Here is a 21,947-nt window from a genome sequence, read left to right as displayed (position 1 = left end):
TCATGAACATGCCATTCACATGTTGTCACACTTCAGAAATGGAAAGACCAAGAGCGCTTAACTCTTTATCACTTTATTTGTTCAAAAGTTTTAGAATAAATTGTGGCTCATTGAACACATTAAATCAAAAAACTTTTAAAATGAAGAAAATTTTTCTAGCTATAACACATCCACATTTTTTACCCATTTATCCTCAAGCAAGTGGGAAGATGTGTGTCAGCACAAGCTCAGTGAAAACAAAAAGGCAACTACTAATACAAATATAGGGCAAACTTCTAAATAAGATGTTAATGGCCCTGATTCAAGAGCAAGAGAGGATTGGATTTGTCTGGCCAGAAAACAGCCTGTGATAGGGGCAAAGAAGAGACAAAATTACTGCCAACACTGTACAGCAGAAGAAGCCAAAGTGACAAGGATGCAGAACAGAACATCAACTTGACCAGTGTCTACTCGTGTTCTTAGTGATAGGAGATAAGGCAGGGACAAGCTGCAGACAGCTCATTTGCTAAAATCTCCAAAATTTGTCCACATTTAACTGCAGCAGACCAATGCTTCACTTGCCATAAAACTGAAGCTAACAAGTAGAAAACCAGAGCAGTCAATTTGGATAAAAAGTTCATGAGCAGCTATCTATACAGATCACAGAAGAATAACAAGATGCAAACAAGGGAGCACTAAAACTCACAAATCTGTGAACTTTTTCAAAGTTCATCTTCACCCTTCTGTGTAAAACTAAGTGTAAGCCCATAAAGCCCATCAACCTCCCTCAAGTACCATATTTTCTCTCTCCTACTATGTATGGATTGGGTTTTCAATGCCTCCCAACAGAGGAAATCCATGAAAATAACTCTGGCTTCATATCAGAGAAGAGACTGAAATTGTGGCTAATGGCCATCCCACTGTTCTTTTGACATACAGAAAATGATGATCAGAATTTTAGAAATTTTTATCACATGGATATAAAGTCATACAGAAATTCAAAGATGACACTTCAAAAACATCAAAAACTACAATATCTAAAGGTGAATACAGACAAAGAAACAAAAGCCTTGTCTAACATTAAAACCAGAAAAAGGAACTACCCCAGAATTTCATGAGTCAATTACCAGCAACTCATCACTGGCTTCTTCTGACTGAAGAAGAGGACACGAAGTTGCAACAAACTGAATCTATCAGCACAACAGCAGCAGCAAACCTACTCAGCTGAGAACAAGACACACAACTTCCTTCTACCTAGAGAGTCCATAAGAGGGAAAGAGGTATGCAACCTCTATCAAAAACCAAACAAAGAAACAAAAAAATGGGGGGAAGAAGAAGAACCAATCTCCCCATCCAGTGTCAGATCTTTGCATGGATCAGCCTCTCTCATAAACAAAGTGACCAAGTCACTTCTTTCTCACTGTCACTTAAATATGTAAGTGAAAATATTTGTTAATCAAAGTCAGTGGTAAACACGAAGGTACAATAGTGGTACAGCTACGTCAGTTTGAGAATGTGACTCATATTTTCTGATGGTTCTCATTTTATCATCAGAAGCCAAAAGCTTTTCGAGTTAAATGACTGTTTACAATTCCAACCAATGCTGTGCCACATTCAGCTATGCCCTTTTATCTTTGATAAATGATCACATGTCTTACAGACAGATGGGAGATCTTTCGACCATGTTGAGCGTTTATTCACATGATACCACAAACTGACTCAAGGAAACAGTCAGGGTATGACTGAGATATGAAATATGATGTGACAGGATGTGGGAAAGGCCAGTAAGTGTAGATGGAGTTTTCCAGATCTCATTCGGCTATTAGAATTATTTTTAAATGGTATCAAGTACTTCTAAACTTGGAGCTTTTGTTTTCCTGTAACAGAAGGACTCTCTGAATACACAACCATTTCTCTTTACTGAGAGTATGTTGTCAGCAAACTAATTGCACTCTTCCCAATGAACTAGGGTAGAATTTTGCAAGGGCGTTTCTACATTAAGATGTTAAAGCTCTTCCAAGTGGTCCCGACAAACATTTGTACAAAATAAACAATTCACTGGACACGTCATTTCCTACTGTCCACCTCCACCACAAGCAGGAAGAGGCAGCACCAGCCTCTCAGAGAATACACAGATTTCATTCAGGAAGTGTGAAGGAATATCCAGCTGTTCTTCTCTAGTGGAGACAGAATGCAGAACAGCTGCCTCTTATGCAGAATGGCAGAATGCTGACCAGCACCAAAGAGATCTTTCCACAAGACCACTCAGTCAGGGTACCAAGTCATTTCAAAGGCTCCATCTATAGGAGCAGTATAGCATAGGAAGAAATCTCTGCATTTATGTTATGTGTCATTATTTCCAAGCAATCTCAATTCTAATATAAAATCTTGTTCTGGATTAAGTATTGGCAAGTAGTCTTTAAAAAAAAAACAAGCCTATAAACCTGTCAGCTGGCAGGCTTTACATATTATAACTAGAAAGTCCAGGAAAATTTAGGTGCAAGTAAAAGCAGGAAGAAAACCTAACATTAGGAGCCCTTAAGCAATAAAAAGTATCTTAAAGAACCCCATAAGAAAAAAAAAACAAAACAAAACAAAAAAACCCAATTGTTTTGTTGGAATATTTCTAAAAGTATAGCACCACGTCCCAATTTTTTTCTAAAATAAATCATTGTAATCTTTTAAGAAGTCTCATCCAACATTTACAATTCATTGCATTTCTCTTCTCCTTTATTAACTTAAGATTTATGGATAAAGATCCATTACAGTAGTGTGTTTTGGGAGGAAGACTGGAAAGTTTGTAAGAATGTTTGGGCAGTGGAAATACAAGAACAGTCAAAGAAAGATGCTTAGAAATCAGACAGAGATCCCAACAGTTCAGACAGTGATGTCAGACCCTTATTACTTTTCCAAAATAAGTCTCTTCAGATTCTCTCTTATACCCCTCACTATCAACAACCAACTCTGAAGAAGTGCTTATAAAATGCTTTGGTTTTCCTTGTTTTTCTACAAAAGTGAACAAGCATTGTCTGGTGTATTGAGAATATCTCAACAATACCTAGGATGGGGCAGGGGAGATTTTGTGCCCGGCACTGCAAAAGAATCTTCAATACAAATCACAAAAATTATCTAGATTCCAAAATCCTCTGATCCTTGCATATACCACTTGACAAAAAAAACAGAGCCCTGTCCCTACTCCAGAAAATCACCCCATGAACCACCAGGGAACAAGAGAGGCATGAAGAAGCTGAATGAGTAAAGATACATCTGACCCAGTTCCATCACTTCATTTGTACAACTAATTGCTAATAATCTGTCATGCAGATGTCAAATTATACATATATATATATATATATATATATATATATATATAATTCTGAGAAAGGACAGCATGTAATACAGGAATAAAATTACTGCTACTGGCCCAAAAAAGTCATAGGTAAACTCTGACTTGCTTGAATAAAGAAACAAAAATCCTATTTAATGTCTGTAGCTATCACTGTCAGCCTTGAAATCTCAGCTTCAAGTCCTGCAATGTCCAAGGCATTACTCAACTACAGACAAGCAAGCAGATGAGATCACCAACTGCAAAGGCAGTGAATGACCCCACTTTAAAATGCCACATAAAAGGGCCTGGGAGATTCTTCTCCCCTCCAACAGTGTAGTGAAAAACATTCTCAATGCCCATATAAGTACAAGGGAACAAGATGCATTGAGCTAGGTAAAACAGAACACACAATTTTTAAACACAAAAGCGTATTTATAAAAAGAAGAATTTATAGTTTCAGACCGAAGTCAGGGAAGAGGAATTAGATATGGGAGAATGGGATACAGGGGGAAAAGCCCAAGCTGAAGGGCCAGGCTCTTACCAAATCTGAAGATTTAAAAGAATGCACAAAGCCAAAATGGGAAAAGATCCACTCAACTTGCTGTGCTCTTACCCTTTCAGGCAAAAATAAAGTGCATCTTTCTTTACTAGGAGCTGTACATTTACAAACATATTTAAAATTGAACAAAAAGGAACTTTCTCCAAGCAGTGAGTACTCTAAAAAGTGAATGAGGTAAAAATAGCTCAAGGAGGGTGCCCAGGATGGAATTAGTGAGGCTGATTTGTAATGTGGATGGAAGGAGAGGATCAGAATTGCAGGCAAAGGGAAGTAAGAGACCATGAATCAGACCCCAGCAGAGGATACAGAAAAGTCTATGTCTGGAGACTTCAGAGGGTAAATGGAAAAAGCAGTAACTCTTCAGGAATGAAAACTGGGAACAACTTTCAACATATAAAGCTATCTGATTAATGAGGAATTAAATATTCTGAATTTTAAAAATTGTAAAAAGCAAAGCCCAAATTTCTGGCATGGGTTGAATTTCTGATTTTACACAAATGGCTGAAAATTATTAGAAATTCATCCTCTAGAAATACCACCTACTACACTATTGTCATCAACTAATACACGCCTTGTTTGTCTTACTGAAGAAGTAAAAAATTCATCCATCCATGCAAGTAATTTCTATGCTCTCAAAACCAGAATGGTTACATTTTGAATTATTAATAACATTATTTTTCCATGAGAAGGGCAGAACGTTGAAGTTCTTAGCTAATAAGGAGTAAGGAAAGAAGTACTTCATCCTTGCCTCAAGGATTACACCCAGCAGGACAAGTCGTAAACATTTATTTTTTCAACTTTGTTACTAACAGATATTTTGGCTCCTTTTTTTTTTTTTTTTTTTTTTTTTCGAAATCAGTGACAAAGCATTATTATTCCCACATAAAAAGAGCTTTCAACATTGCTGTCACAAGAACAGTTAAACAATAGCCAGCTCAGTAAATTATCCTGTACTTCCAATATTATGTCCAGTTGATCTGTCAATCTAGTTTGACAGTACAGAAGAACTGAGCTAGGTTTTACAAAAGTCAAGAGCAATACAATGATACTTAAATAAATGGCAAGCTAGTAAATGACAAAAAAAACCCCCACCAACCAAACTTAGCATATCATGTCCTTCCCTAATGAAAAATAAATCCTTCCCTAAATTACTCTGAACATTCTTATTTAACTCACTTAGTTCAACAAAGATTCTAGCACATCGAAAGGGGGGGAGGAAGGGGCACAGATGGACAAAAAACCCAGATGAAACAATCAAACAGTAAAACCAAATGAAACAAGAAAATGTAACTCATTTTGTGAAACAAAGTATTTAAAAAATAGAAACAGTTCCTCCAGACAACTTTGTCAATTTTAAGTCTGTACTAAGGGCAGAGCTGAAAATGCTTACGCTCTTCCCACTGCACAACATTTAAAAGTTAACTGTCAAGCCCCAGGTATAGAAAAGCCTCAGTCTGGAAGAAAATCCAACTGAAGGTCTGACATTAAAGTAAGGTAAAAGACCAAAAGGGAAAACTAATTCTCAACAGAACACCAAGGCCCATGAAAACAAAAAAAAACCCCACTGTTAAAGCAATACATCAATAACTCAGGAATATTAGATTGAAAAATTATTTTATTTTAAAGAAAAATACACATATTTCCAATGCTGGTTTTTTGAGATGGGCTAGTGTTTTCCTTATTGGAGGTTTTTTTTCTCTTTGTTGGAGGAAAATTCAAGCTCACATCATTTCTTGTTTAACACAGAGCAACAGTTTGCATTGTTTGGGAAGGAGATGTTTGTCTATTATTCCACATATATATATAACCAAGCAGCTCTATTTCCAAAAGAAAAATGAAAACCAAATAAATGTCCAGAAAGTATTTTTAAAACACAGCTATGAAAGTTTCTAAGCTGTACTATTTCTTCAATGGGAATCTCTTTAGAGCTAAAGCTTGCAACAAAACCCATCCTTTCTCACAGAAGAAAGTTTAAGCCCAGCTAAAAATATCCACATGCTCTATTTTCTTTAACTGAAAAAAATAATCCTGACAACCATGTCAATAGTTCCCAAGGCAAATATTTCATAGGTAGATGAGGAACTCATCCTTTAAGCACCTATGGCACTCAGATCATTACAACAACCAAACAAATGCACATGCCCCTTCTGAATTGGATAACCTCCTAGCAAGTAAAAACAAATCCAGGAACTCTGAGTTCTGTAAGAATTCCCACAATATTCCATTTCTGCATTAAAAAAACATTTCTTAAACCATTAAAAAGAATGCAGTTTTATCCATCAGTCTATCACATGAAGATTTTAAGTCAGAAAACATCTGCTTGAACTCCAGTTAGTGTTTACATTTACTTCATAAAGAGCTGCATTTTAAATTCTCAGACCTTGCCTCAGGAGAGAATTCAGGTGAAGCATCCAGTTTTTAATTGGTTGCTATAGCTCAGAACAGCAGAGGTACTTTTCCCCCTTGAGCCCTCCATTGTTGCAAGCTGCACAGTCAGAGTTTCCTCTTCATTGTGCTAATGCTGGGCACAGTCACAGAACTCTACAGGAATCTAGGAGCCAACATCCCAGCTTCTTGTCATCTTCTAAGTCAGCTCTTTTAGAGCTGTACACAGTGACACCCACAGTGAAGAGTAACTTTCTCAAACTGCAGCTGTGTGAACCTAAGTTAGAGTAGCAGCTGGTGGTGAAGCCAGAGCCAGGTGAGAAGAAAAGAAAGTGCACAGTCAGATCTGGTTTAACTTGCAAACAGCCATAAAAGAGAACACCTGGCATTCCTTGTATCCACTACATTAACACAGCAACTCATTATACTGACTTGTTAATTTCTAGAAAAAAGAATAAATATTTAGTTGAGCATGCTAACCTTGTTACAGCTTCAAGGGCTGGCTGGATAATCTGGCATCTGCTCTTCCCCAGCACACATAAAACTACAGTGGCAGCTCAGAACAGCAGTCAGGCTAGAAAAACCAGAATGCTCAGAAATTTTTTTCCAAGCTGCAGTCAAGATAGTTAGAAATGGTACTGCACTTTATGAAGGGAGACCTATTTAGGTGTTGCCTGATTACAGGAGAAATAATTTGTTTGTGACTTTAAAATACCCCTACTCAATTACTTTGTCTGTCAGATGGCAGAAATCCTCTAAAGACCTTCAGTTTCCTCTGGAATCCAAGGTTTTGGTCTCCCACAAGGGACTCTCTTCTTTTTCCACCCAACACAGATGGGCCTCCTCAAAACAGTGATCTTCAGGTTTATGTAAACACTGTGGTCCCGTCTAAAGTACATTAAAAAAATGAATCCAGTAACTGCAGAAAAAAAAGAACCTACCCTAAGGTAACACCAAAACCCACCTTCCAGTCTCAAGCACTTTTACTCCTCAAATCCTTTAAGTACCTCACTATCTAGCTCTCAGTTTTATTTTTCACAGGACACCAACACATTTGGACAAAGCTTGGAAGTAACTCTGCTGATCTCTATTTGTGAATTATCCTCCTACACATTTTTTCACCCTAGTATCCACATTCCACCCCCTAATGTTTTCTTGATCTCATTCCCACAGCAACACACTCCAACAGGGAACATTACCAGGAACTATTCCATAGGCACCCAGCTAGGACTTCAGACTTGACAAACTCTGAGTAAACAGCTTTTAAACACAACATTCAGTTAATGGCATCAGTGTCATTCCACTATTTGAGGCTGCCTTGCTTAAGGCAGTTACATTAAGAGGAACATAATCACCTCAAGAAGTGTTATGTGTACATTTGGAACTCAGTGGGCAAACTGGCCCCTGGAATGATTAGCATTCAAGTGGCTCCCGATGGGCATCCACCCACAAAGCAGCTAACTCCCTGCTTCAAACATCCAGCAAGCTCTACAGTCCCAAATTCTCAAAATTCTTTCCATTTTATTATTGCTGATTTACTTGTTCTTCATCAGGGTCATGAGGTGAGAAGAACATGCTAAGTACTATCTTGAAGTCCTCAGTCTAAGATACAAAGCACATCTAAGATAGGACCACTTGTTAGATCCATAATGGCCTAACCTCTGATCCTAGACACTGCTACCACCTAGTAGCACGAGTACAAAAGGTCTTGCACTTAATGATAAGCACATGCACATAATATACACAGCAATGGAAACAGCTAATTCATTGCAAGAGAAAAATGTAGTTTCACCCTTACATAAATTTCACCAAACTGAGCAAATTCAGACACGTACCCAAGTCCTCACCCCCACTGGGGCTGTGGCTCAGGCATAGAATGCTTGGTTTGAAGCTATTGCTACACTTGCTGTCCCTTCCCACACTCAGTAACAGGAAGGACTTTCATTTATATTTGAATAAACCTGTGGCTATGCTGTGAGCTGACTCAAACGAACACTTGAAAGAGAAGGAAGAGAGCCCAAATCAGTATTCCAAGCTTGACACCACACATTTGCCAGCACTGCACCACAGCTGATGTCTCCGTAATGTGACTGAAATGATTTGATAAAAACTCAATTACATGAAAGAAAAAAAGGTAAATTTCTTGGGTTTTCTGAAAACATCTCTCACTTCCTCAGACAGCCCTGGAAATCATGTGAAAGAGACTTTTCTCCTGTTCTCCTTAAATTTTTCAAATACATGCACTATGTCAAGCAACAGTGAATGGGAAGCTGAAGACACACAGAAGTGTTTCTGGCACTAAGCTAATCAAAGCTGTTTGGCCCTGCCCCTTTCCCCACACAACCAGCTCTATCTTCAGGCCCTGGAGAGCAGCTCCATCTCCTAACCATGTTTTTCTTAGACACACAGTGAACATGATAACAAAGGGGATTTGCCTCAGTAAAGTAGGTCAGAAGCTGTTATTTTGTATGTAAGCACATAGCTTTAAATATGATTTACAGGAACAAATGAAATAACACAAAATTCTCAGAAACATTACAAGTGAATTAAAGGTGGATTTCAACACGAAAGCTAGTATTTCAAAGGACAGCAATATTACATTTACCAAAATCCACATTTACTCCAGTATTCTAATGGCATAATAAGCCATAATAGAGTTCTTCATGGTAAAATCCTGTGTCAACTACTGACATCTTGTAACAGAAAAATCTATTTACTCCAGGTTATGGGATTGCTGCCCAGCAACATTGGCAAAGCTGTGTTCAGAAGGTAGGATACCAACTACAGTCACTTCTTTTTTTTATTTATAAGTATTAAATCACACATTTTCCTACCATTTCATAAAGCAAATTCAGCTCTGTGATGAACAGGAGCAGACTCTGTCAACTGGCCTGGCAGGAGCTCTATGCTGTGAGTGCTGCTCAGACTCAGGGTAAAATAGAAGAGCTATAAAACTGCTTAACTGTCCAGCCAAGTTTCTCCTGCCAGGAGAAGAAACTATGTGTCATGGCCAGCCAGTTACTGGGCACACCTCCTATTCATCATATTCCAAAATACTCCAGCCAGTTGCTGGGCACACACTCTCTAGTCACCATATTATAAACCCAAAGAAAAAAAAACCAGCAGAAGACTTTTTAAAAAACTCTTTTCTTATTTATCTTGAATGTACAAAGAGAATAACATGGACATGCTTCTCATAGAATTCAGGCAAATATTTTTATCCACAATCAGTTTCAATAAAAAAAAAATTTAATAGGAAAATAACCCTGCATGCAAAAAAAAAAAAAAAAAAAAAAAAAAAAAAAAAAAAAAAAAAAAAAAAAAAGAAATTACAGGATCCTTTCCCAAAGCTTTGTCCCCACAGACCTGGTAACAAAATTCTGTATTATAGAGCCACCAGTGATCAAGTTATATAGGAGTTCCAAGCTTTAACTAACATCAGTGCTTGAAAATTTACAAAACACTACCTTCTTAGTAGCTAGCATAAACAAACCTTCTCAGCTGTTAAGTTACCAGAAACTACTCCACAGAACTTCAAACAGTGATTTAAGAACACATTGGCTGGTAAACAGTTTTCAGCTGCAGATTAACACTTTCAACCTGGCTAGACAAGTTAAGAGATGTAATGTAGTATATTACATCATTTGGTAATACATTTAAGAAAAATGCCATTTCAACTGAAATTCTTCCCAGATTGCACAAATTTTCCTATCATCTCAGAGAGGGAACAGTAACTGCATACTATTCAAAAATGTATCTGTGAACTATTTTCAGTAAAACTGGGAGTTGTCTTTTTTCTGGTATATCCGCATTTTTTTCCTCCAATCCAGCATTTATGACCAAATGAGACCATCTTACAGAAATAGTAAAGACTGTGAATAAAGAACTTTTGCAGCAAGAAAGGGATGGCAACCTGATTTTCTAAGTACTAAATTACATGTGAACAGCTGATAAAAGGCCTGAAAAATCTCTCTCCAGGGCTAATGCAATGAGCACTACTGTTAGCTATATATTTCTCCAAACTGAGAAGTGGATGCTTACAGATGCTTGAAGTCACATAAAGGGATCCTAGATGTCAAGCAGCAGCCAAAATTCACTATACCAAACAGCTTTATAGCAGGCAAAAGGCCTAGAGGAACTGTCAGAACAGCCGAAGTTTAGTGTCTCTCTGTTTGTTCTTATGTTTCTGCTCACAAGTAAAACCAAAGACTTTCAAGACAATGTTTTTGCCACTCCCTAAACTGGAAAAAAACATTATTATCCTACACTCAGCCCTTCCAACTCTGCTTAAGTACACAGAGTCTTAAAAATGCAGTAATTATCTATACTATAATTATACCTTCTACATTGATCAACAATATAAAGTCAATTTCTCAACGACTACTTATAAATGTGGAATGGTGACAAGGGCCTTAAGAGAATAAATACTCCTCCCTTTATGAGGAGCCATGACTTCAAACTGGTCTGATTACTGCTACAAATACTACAGTAAATTTTCATCATCTGCACCTGTTTATACTGTAGACACTTGGTCAGCAATCCAACTAAGCCATTTTTGCAAGTAGTATGGAAGCTTCACAAAAACTAAATGCTAAAAAATATAGCCACCATGTATTTTGTCCATTCTATTTACAGACAACTCCAGCAGTCTTACCAGTATTTTGATTCACTCCCATTCCTAGTGAAGCCACTGAGTAAATTTATTTTCTTAAAACGTAATTGAATAGTTAAGGAAAAAATTCCCCTTCTCCTGATCTATAACTGGCGAAGTTTTACATAGGATTTAAGAAAGATGTTCTTTAAAGTCTGATTTTCTACTACAAGCAAAATAAAACCAGAGTGGCCTTACACTTAAAAAGAAACAAGCCAGCCCTTTTACTACTCCAAACAGATGCTGCTTGTTTATTTCCTTTCCCCAGCGTCGGCAGTTCCCAGAGCAGCGAGAGGCGCAGCCCACCCAAACCGCCGCCACTCTCACCCAGAGAGCTGCGAGCTGTCTCCGCACACCTAGGGATGCTCCGACGGCAAGCGCTGATCGGCAGGGATGTGCCGGAGCGCGGGTCCCGGCAGCGCCGCAGCCCGGCAGCGGCAGCGGGACGGCAGCGCCGGCGGGCGGGCTGCGCTCGTCCCTGCGGCAACTGCCGAGGCGCGGGGCCGGCGCCGCAGCCGCTGCTCGGTCGGGCGCGGCCGAGGCGGGCGGCGGTCCGACGGGCTGGTCCCGCAGCCCCGGCCAGCGGGACCGGCCCGGTGCCGTCGGGCTCCCGCAGCCGTTTAACGGCCGCGCCGCTCCATCTGCCCGCGGCCCGCCCGGGGCTCCCGCCCCCGCCGCCGCAGAGGGGCACGGGGAGCGCGCCCGCCCGCGGCGCCGGGAGCCGCCTCCCGCCCCTGGCGGCCTCCCGAGCGCCGCACCTCACAGCGGGACAAGCACGGTACCGGCCTCCGCGACCCGAGCTGCCCCTCGCTCTCACCTCACCTCACCCAGCCCGCTCACGGCCCGGCACCACCCCGGCTCCGCGGGCTGGCTCTCCGGAGCCGGGGCGGCCGCGCTCCCGCCCGCACCCCGAGCTGCGCTTACCCGGAGGGTGGCGGGGCGGCCGCCGGCCGAGCGCTGCCGTCCATGCCGGCGGCCAAGGGAGCGCAGGGCGGGCGCAAGCCGGGGACCCGCCCGCACCGCCGCGGCTCCCCGCCTCACCTGCTCGGGGCGGGCTGAGGGCGGCCCCGCTCCGCAGCCCCCGGCGCCGCCTCGCCCCCGAGCCCGGGCATTCCCCGCTGTTTACGGCACGGACACTAAACGCCTGCCCGGGGCGGCGGCCGCGGTCACGGGCTGCGCCAGGCTCCCGCCGCTCGCGGAACCACACCTTGGGCGTGGGGGAAAAAAACACAGGAGCTAGGAAAAAAAAAAAAAGGGAAAAATAGCAAAACCGAACTTCGCGGCAAGAAACTTTAAACCCAGAATCTTCCCCGCTCCGGCACGCACGGAGACACAGAGACTCCCTGTTCCCGTCCCAGCGCCTTCCTCCCGCCCGCCCCCGCACAGCCGGCTGTCCCTCCAGCTGCGGCCGGAGCGGGGACTCCGCTCGGCCCCGGCCGCGGGCTGTCAGCGGCCAGCGGGGGCAGGGCCGCTCCTCTCGGCTGGAATTTTCCTTTCCTCGAGCGGCGCGTCCCGGCGGCCGCGTCGGGCTCAGCCCTTTCCCATTCCAGCCGCCAGGGCGCGAGACGAAGTCCCTCAAAAGTCATTCCAAGGGGAACACCGGGCTGCCACAACATGACTCCCTCCACTCCTTTCGATTTGAGACTCGCCACAGCCCATTGCTGATTTCCCCATTCCCCTAGCGTAAGGGTATTGCCTACGGTTCGGGTTATGCCTAGGGTTAGGGTTCAGAGAACCACAAAGCCCACAGCTCCAGGCACACTGCAGCTACAAAAGTCATGCCAAGGGCAATGCAAGACTGCCACAACTTGGTTCATTTCACACCTTTTATCTTGAAACTCGTTTTACTCCCGTTCGGCTCCTATTGCTCTTCCAAGGGTTAGGGTTAGGCTTAGGGTTTGGGTTACTCCTAGGGTTAAGGTTCAGAGAACCACAAAGCCCCACAGCTCCAGGTACACTGCAGCTGCAAAAGTCATGACAAGGGGAACACATGACTTCTACAACACGGTTCCCACCACAGATTTCTCCTTGGAACCAGACTTAGTCCCAAGAGGCCTGTAAAGTTTAGCCTAGGGTTAGTTACTCATAGTGCTAGGGTTATGCCTGGTGTAAGGGTTCAGAGAAACACAAAGCCCACAGCTCCAGGCACAGATGGAAAAGTCATGCCAAGGGGAACACAAGACTGCCACATGGCTCCATCAGCACCCTTCTAATTCGCACCAACCTCATCCCCATGCAGCTTTTACTACTTATCCTGGGTTTAGCATTCTGCCTAGGGTTAGGGTTCAGAAACCCCTAAAAGCCCAGACCTCCAGGAAGACTCAACTTCAAAAGTCATGCAGAGGGGAACATAGAGCAGCCACAAGGTGTTCCTTTGCAAGACCTGGTTGTACTGAAGACAATGCAGCAAATGGATGGAAAGTGGACATTTTAATTTTAATTTCCCTAGACCTTCAAAGTTAATTAGAACTACTACATTTCTAGTGATTTGATATTTATCTTTGCATTTATTTGTTAAATTCCTTCCAAATAGATGTAAATTTGAGAAACAGAAATCATGAGGATTTTTTTCCCAGGGAAAACATTTCTGTAATAATTTAAATTAAAATATCCAGGTTTTCAGTTTAACCTTGTGTTAAATAGTAACAACTTTACTATTTTATTTAAGTTAATTTAGATTAAATAAGTGGTAACCAGTTTTCCATATCCTATGTCAAGGATCATTCTCCATAAAGCATCAGAGAACTACTTTCTTTCTCTTGTGGTCACTTGCTCTCTTGGGAAGAAGTCTTCCTTGTGCACAGCAAAGAAGCAGATGGAGAGAAAAAGTTCTTTGGGATAGAAGAACCTAAAATTTGTTGCAATTCAGAAGTCAATAACACTGGGAATAAACTTGTGAGAAGAAACGTAGAATGGTTTGGGTTGGAAAGGACCTTACAGAGCATCCAGTTCCTACCAAAGCATTAACAAAAGTTGAAAAATAGCCCGTGTCAAAGGATTTATACCATTCTTTTTTTTCTCTGTAGGAAAAATGTAGAACATTGCATTCAAGTATAAAAGTCCTTTTTCTGACTAGTTCTAAGACTATATACGTGGAAAAAATTATTAGAATTGACCATTCAATGTTAACATTCATAACACTCGATGTTAATATTCTTCATAGCTAGTGTAATACTGTATATAGCATTGCAGAGATACTGTATTTTAATAACATTTTGCTTCTCCTTGTATATGCCCTTCTTATCTGCAGTGTGTTTCTTCCATAGAGATTTTTTCTGCTTTTCTGCTTTTTCACTGGAGACTAACCCTGAAGCCACTTGTTTTGACAGACCCTAGAGGTTGTTCCACCCTGAATAACCACATGCCAATATCAGGCACACCCCATTAATCTATGTATGTTTCTTAAACCAAAAAATTAATCACTGGTGAGTCAGATGCATTTTCCATGGTCCAGTTTGCAGAGAGACAGTGTTCAACGACTTGATCAATTAAGAATCTCAGGAACAATTTCATTGAGGACCTTGTCTAAGTGTTGGACCCTTTTCTCTTTTGACAGTCCACTTTCTATTCTCACACTCCTCAAATTGTTTGGCCACTTTCTAGGTTAGGAAGTTGATAAATTCTTTTGTATGTTGACTGTTCCTGTAATCAGGGCAAGGTAGATAACTTTCTGCATTCAGTTCAGTTCCGTAGCATTAGTTTAAGTACAAAAGAATTCTCTGCTTCCAACCAGCTACTTCTTGGGCAAAACCATTATGTGACAGCACCTTCTAAACTCTAGTGAAACTCTCATGCTGCAAAGGTGTGAGATGGTTCAACAGTATAATGATGTTTTAACTGATTTGTGTATTACTTAGAATAATTACATGTGTTGGTGTCATGTTGTCATCCCTTCTAATAAACTTTGCTTCACCACCAATAGATAAGGAGCCGTGATACCACTCCCTTGGTAATCTCATTTAAAAACCAATATATGCTATGGTCTAATTCTTTAGGCAAGTATTAATGCCACAAAGATTGCAATCTATTGAATAGCTCACATGGCTCATAATAGAAACTCGGCAATGCCAGGCAGAAAAGTGACATTAGGGGAATATCCTAAAAAAAAATATTAATGGTGATAATTTTCAATAGAGCCCGAGAGATTATCTAAAAAATGCCAATTTCACTTTAAGAGGAGAGAGGTTAGGCTTATTGTCTTACACTACCACTTCTTACTCTTATCTCAGTTGTTAACTAAACACATCTGAAATTCTGATCACTAGAAACATTGTAGGCTCTAAACTTGAGTGCCTGCAGGCCATGTTCTGCAGCTGCAATTTTACAATAATTAGACTTAAAATTGTTTGGCTCATGGAGATACCATTTCTCTTTGGAGTCTCAGTTTTTAGGGACAGATTCTGGATTCCTATGGTACTTTGTTCCTTTATCAACAGAAAATCAGTTCTGTGTTTGAGTTTCAAAAGATGTTGACAGAATCAAATGCCCTTTTTAAAATTATGCTATTTTTATAAAGTTTCCTACTTTGTCCTGAGCTCAAGACATTGTTCATATAAATCAAACATAACTCTCATAAACAATAAACAGAAGGCTGCATCAGAGAATATCAAGTTAACACACTATTCATTGTCTCTTCTACTGAGTAGACAAAGGGAAAAAAACCCCACAACAAAACACTTAAAGTTCCCTAGATTTTTAAAGGTGATCCATGAAGATATCATTGTAACAAATAATTAAGTGGTAGGTCATTAATTGCACTGTTGCAATAATGTCATCTTTTGTCCATGGTTTGAGATAAAACAATCCTTTATCCATGTGGCAAGCTGCCACCCACTGCACTTGGTGAATGTACTCAGTGCTATTGTATATTTAGTATAAATGTTTGCAGATTAATACCCAGTTCTGATTACTGTTAGCATAACCTTCAAATTGAGTGAGAAATGCTAATTGCAACTGATATTTGAAGGTGAACTTCTGTCTTTGGTATGAACATGAAGTTCCAGGTATTTTACTAGCTATGAGACTTTGGCGAGTTAAATTACTAAAACCAAAGTCTTGTCTGTTCTAAAAAACCAGCAATACCCCATGGCATTTTTCATAACAGTCAGAAGTTGCCCTAGATGGCTTCAGTATTTCTGGTTGCTCTCCTCTGTTCAAGAGGTCGTCAGAAATGCAAACACAAATATTTTTGAATTAAAGAACCTGTAGAAATGTAATAGACAGTATGATTTGTAGAGGTGTGCCCATTATTATGTAAGGTGAAAGCTTTTTGAAGTGGTAAATAGACACAGGAGCCTTACAATGTTTTTTACTCTCGTAAAGGTCTGCTTATGAGGTCTTTGTAAATTTCTTAACATACAACAGGTTACAGTGACATTTTGTGATTTCAGGATGTAACTGAATGCACTCCTAATGTGGTTTGTGGTACATTGAAAATCATACTGTGTCACATTACAGTTGTTTTGAATATTATTGTGCAAAGTAGGTGTCATTGAAAGATGTTTCCCTTGTTAAATTACCTTTCTGATGCATAATTAAAATACACTAGAAAGCTGAGCTGTTTATTCTATATGTTTTATCATGTACAGCAGACATGATTAAAATCAGATTTTTGCCTTTATAGTATAAAGATAAAGCAAGGAATTATTATATGATTCTTCATTTTGTTGAAATGAAAACTAAATTACTAAATGTAATTCTTTTTCCACGGAGTAGTCAATCAGCCTACACTGCATCCTGTTGAACAGTTGCTGTTTCCGTGTTTGCATTCCAGAATGTGGGTTAGGTTTTGGGAGCATGCACACACACGTACATAGCTACAGAAAGTGCTGCTGTAGGCACAGGGACAGGTTTGGGAGCCCATTTAAACTGTGCACTTCACTGAAGGGCACTGTCCCCTGTACACAGCACTGCTGAGGGACACCTCCAATCCTGTGCCCTGTTCTGAGCTACAAGGAAACATTGAGGTGCTGGGGTGTATCCAGCTTTGGCCTGATAGACAAAGTAGAAAGAAGGCTACAAAAAACTACCCCGTATTCTTTCAGATACAGGAATAAGTAATTTCTGCCTTTTGTATATATTTTTCCCAATTGTCAAAACTACACATAATACTGCCCCAAACAGTTTTTCTTCTAATATGTGTATTACAGACATTCTTCATGTTGTATTGTCCTTTTAGGTCATATTTAAGACCTGCATAAGGGTACTATGATGTACTCTCATTACCACCACTGTGTTTTCACTGATAGTATTTTATTTTTGCATTTGGATCATGAAAGCAAATGTTTTACTGCTTACAAGTCATGATTTCTAAGTTACTGTGTTGCTGAGCAGTATTTTTGGGGATGCCTTAAATAACAATTACTGAGTTATTCATGTGCATTAACATTGCAAATGAGTAATATTACAAAGTTTCAGATGATGCAGAGTAGTGAATTATATAAGGTGTAGAATCACATATGCTGTCAAGTATCCTTGCCATGTTAATTATTTTTAAAAGTTTTGTCTAATTCTTTTAAATCATATTAGCACAGCATTTGCAATGAAAGATAGATGATAATTAATTTAAATGCTAATATTAGCTGGGGTTTAGAAGAAACTTCAAGTTCATTAAATTGTTCTCATTCACTAAATTCACACATTTTGATTGCACAGTGTGCAAAATCCTCAACACTGAAGTCTGTAAAGTCTAAATACTAAAAAATATTTCTGAAGAAAATCACCTCTGGAAAGAAATACATTCATAATATCTGTTCAACTGATTAGTAATTCATTAGCCAATGGCTTATTGTATCATTTATCACAACACTACAAGAAACAATCTCCTTTTTCTATTAGAAAAATACACTTAGATACAAAGGGAATTGGGGATTTCTTCTATAGAGACAGAGAAAGTGTAGCAATAGCTAAGCAATAAGCAGATAAGTTATCTTAGGTTCTGAAATCTATATTGCTTATGGCTGTGCTCTGTACTGAAAACAAGCTATATTAGCCAAGCAGAAGCCTTATGCTGCACAAATTGGCATCTCTTGGTATTTAGCCAGCTCGCTCAAAACTAGCCTGGGTAACTTTACAGCCATCGTGCTTTCTGGACAGCCCTGGAATGCTATAGTGGAATTAATGCCATATGTTAAGATGCTTTGGAAGCATGGAGAGGGAGTAAAATGCTTCACTTGGATGGTATGAACCGTGTACTTTGAACTGAATAAATGGGGAGGAGAGAGGGAAGAGACGCTCCTCCTCTGGAATGCTAACAAGGAAGTGAATTTGCTCTGTGTGCTGTGTGATTTTTCAGGTGTGCTTTAGGGACCTACAGCTGGAATGAGCCCCACAGCCGAGCTCCAGAGGGACACATCACTTCTGTCTTAAACACGAGATGGTACTGAGATGTTCAGCAGAGACAAATCAAAAGCAGTTTTCATCACATATGTGCACACAGTGAATTCTAAGGACCTGGAAAAATGTATTTGTCAGGAAAAAAGCTCACCCCACCTTCATTTGCTGGCAGTTTCAAGAACACAACACTGCACCAACTTAAATATAAGTCACATATTCTGCTTTATAGATCCAGAAATAATTAGTGTTTGAAGCTTTCAGAAAGCTGGATTTTGTTTTTTCTCCAACGAACATTTGAATAGAAGTCATGAATATATACTTACAGATTTCAGAGAACCTGGCAGAGTTCACCTACCTTTGCAAACACACTGGACAGGAGCCCAAGGCTGTGTATTACAACTGAATGTGGCATTAAGCCTAGTATAAACTTCATCACAGAGAGATTAAACTTTAGTTACAGAAATTCTTTGAGATTTTAATCTGAAAATTATTATTAGTTTGAGAGCTTTCATAAATAATTTCAAGTAATTTCAAAGCCCAGCTTTGACTGCTTCTTTTCTGCAGTTAGCCATTGTCTTCTTGCAGAATACCTCTTTAGAGAGCATCTATGCATAGTCAACACAGCTTGTGCAGACATGTCAAAGACAATTTTAAATTAGCATATGCATGAAGCTCAGCTTAGGATAACAATGCAGTTTCAGAGCCAGTTTTCTGGAGAATGTAGAACTGAAATTATTTCTTCTCCTTGGCTATGCTTAGCAGCAGTGCACAGGAAAGAACAGCTCTAGATATATTCTCTGATAAGAATCCACCAGTATAGATATCACTACATCTGCCCTGAAAACAAAAAGTGGCAATTATAACAAAATGCCCCTGGCAGCACAGACTGAGAAAGCTGTCTTGCCTTTGTGAGTCTTGTATAAAAACACAATTTATATCCATACTTATTTGCTATTGATGTACCAAACTGCAGTGTATATATTCAGCATCATTAAATGCTTCTAAATGGAGCAGTCAAGTCTTTGCGAAGTTTAATTTTATTTAAGAAATGTTTGAAGCATTTTCTAGCACTAGTTTTCCCATTTGTTTTTAAAGGAGAGACTGCATCTATACACCATAGGGTGCACTGTTCCTGACACCAGAGACGCTGTTCTTTCAATCTTCCTTCCTTCTAAATTGCTGTGCTCACTATCCACTAAGTAAGGCATAGTTTGGAAAGTTTCATTTGTATCTTGCCACAAGCAGGGGGCAAAAAAAGGCTCAACAATCTAGTTTGGATTTGCTCTGTTTATAACGGCATAAAAACGAATATAATGATGCTTAGAATTCTCACATGCTAATTACTGTGTATACAGGCAGCAATTTACATTGTTTCTTACTGTACATTAACATCTATCAATTCACTCTAGTTCAGTACTGTGTACTAATCAGAAACAAAAGTTGCACGAAATTGTCCAAATGTTTTCATTAAAAATAAAGTAAAAAATATAAACAAGCTAGGATAGGGCTTTAAAAATACTCCATATGAAATCTGCAAAAGAAATGCCCATAGCTCACCCAGTCTGACTTGGGCACTAGACCAGATTTAGAAGAATGTGTGATGTTCTATTCATAGCAGTATGACTACACAATTAAAACATCTGAAGATTCATCTTTTAAATAACTCATTAAAGGTATTTTCAAGCTTTTCCTTTGAAAGAAAAACCCAATTAAATACAGCAAAAAGACTTTGAAAGTATCAGTCAGTCCCACTCCATGACCAATGTGTAGTTCCAGCATCATGCATTTGTGCCAGGAGATGTGAAATTGCCCTTATCATTTAAACTGGAAATATAGGCCACTGAGCACTATAGCTATTTCTGACTTTGTGGAATGGGGAACAGTGTTTTCCTCAGAAATAAAGGTTAGAAAATGAAAAGAGCACTCATTTTATCTCCCCTGTCTCTTCCTGGAGAAGACAGGAAAGTTAACAGTAAAGAAATTCATCAAGAGTTCTTAAATACAAAGCACCATCTCTAGCTCACGAAAGTCCTGAACCAAAGACTCCTTGATGATAGGAATATTTATGGAAGTATATATATTTTCCCTTCCATTTCTAATGTCCCCTCAACGTCCATTTTTGGACATTGCTTGAGAAAGGATACCAGGTTAGATAGGACATTCAGACTGACACTGAGAGCCCATTCTCACGTTTTGTGGTTCTTTAGATATATTTGGAAGTCTGACTTTAAAACAGCAAGACCTCATTTTTAATAAAGGTAGAGGAGTACTATATGCAGTTTCTTTGAGCCTACAGTAATTATTTCAAGATTTTGCCTTTGGTCTTATTTTTACATTGTAATGCACCACACCTTTCAAGTACTTAAGCATTCAAAGAGCTGGTGAAGGCAGCTTGGTGGTGTTAGAAGGTAAATTACATCTCTGCTGAATGACTTGCTCGGGTATTGACTTTAGATGCTGTGTAAAGTGGCAATGCTGAATGGCCTCATTAACAACTCTGAGGCCAGTGTGCCTGAGAGATGGCACCAGGACAAGGAGATGTTTTGTCTCTCTCTAGCAGTGTATGAAATGCTTATTGACTGGGCTGAACCTTAAAAGTCAGGCCATTATAGGGAAATACAAGTTCATGGGCTTCATTCCAGACTAAGATTCACAAAGATAAACATGTATATGCTAATTAACACATCAGAGTGTATTTAGGCCAATCAGTTAAAGATAAAAGATTGAACAGGATAGAGTTGCCCAGATGCAGAATCAGGAAAAAGAAGGGGGAAAGAAAGAGTAGGTAAAGAGTCACCATATATAGTTCATACATTTTGTTTTCTATTTTACCACTTACAAAACTACATTTGAGAAATAAGCAATCATAGACTCTGATTAAAATTATATCAATTTGAGCTGAGTCACACAACCATGTTTTAAGTGAACTCTTGTCTCCTGGTTTTACAGAAAGAACCTTGCTGCATAACCTGTTTTAAGTAATTCAAGATGCACCTTAGAAAATCCTTGGCCCAAGGGCAGAAAATTTTTGAAACATTTAAAGTGAACGGGAAGATAAAGCTGCACAGTGGCTCAGAAACCAGATTTCTGTGAGGGTAGAAGGAAATTGTTTTAAAACATACACTGTGCTTATCAAGGGTAAAAGGAAACATGATATTTTTCAGCATAAAACATGAAGACTGAGATGAGAGAGAGAATCAACAGGTTAAAATGTCTGGCAAAGACAGATTACATGGTTAAGGAACACAAAGGTGTAGGAACAAATTCACTGCACAAGTAAAAGTAATGTCCTTGAGCTGGACACATGGTTAACTTTGCTTACTGAGGCTTTAATCCCCAAATCACTCTGTCCTCTTTAGATCAGAGTGACTCTTAGAACAGATTGTATAACTATCATAACATTTATATAAGAACAACAGCAGCAGTAACAACAACTATACTCATACCTTTTCTGTTTCTAAACTCTTCCAAATACCCTTTTTATCACTTCATGTGCTACTAATGAAAGAAACTGCTGAGTGCATAAACAAAATTGCAACTGAATTTTGTCACAACTTCATCCTTTGCCAAGATTGAAAAAGCTTAATGCCAGTACTCTTCAAGATCTGTGCTCCACCAACTTTGATCAACAGTCTTCAGCAAATCAGATTTGTTACTTTCTCAATGTATGAAAAAAACAGAAGCAAAGTGATGCAGATGCATCAAGTAGC

At 39.6% G+C, this 21,947-nt stretch overlaps 1 protein-coding gene across 2 annotated transcripts in view; it reads right to left on the bottom strand.

Annotated features, from left to right (window-relative positions):
* COBLL1 (cordon-bleu WH2 repeat protein like 1) overlaps positions 1-12,533 on the bottom strand; it is a 75,033-nt gene extending 62,500 nt beyond the window's left edge. The window contains exon 1 of one of the 2 annotated variants that reach the window (XM_079310991.1): positions 12,229-12,533. In XM_079310991.1, coding sequence (XP_079167117.1) covers positions 12,229-12,518 — 290 coding nt within the window. In that variant the 5' untranslated portion in view covers positions 12,519-12,533. Of the gene's footprint in view, positions 1-11,826; positions 12,001-12,228 lie in introns of those variants that run through there. The other variant, XM_079310992.1, reaches the window with a different exon arrangement.
* Positions 12,534-21,947: the final 9,414 nt, after the last annotated feature.

The sequence above is a fragment of the Erithacus rubecula genome (assembly GCF_903797595.1).
Source record: "Erithacus rubecula genome assembly, chromosome: 8".
NCBI classification, from domain to species: Eukaryota; Metazoa; Chordata; class Aves; order Passeriformes; family Muscicapidae; genus Erithacus; species Erithacus rubecula.
This window is presented reverse-complemented; position numbering and strand designations above follow the sequence as displayed.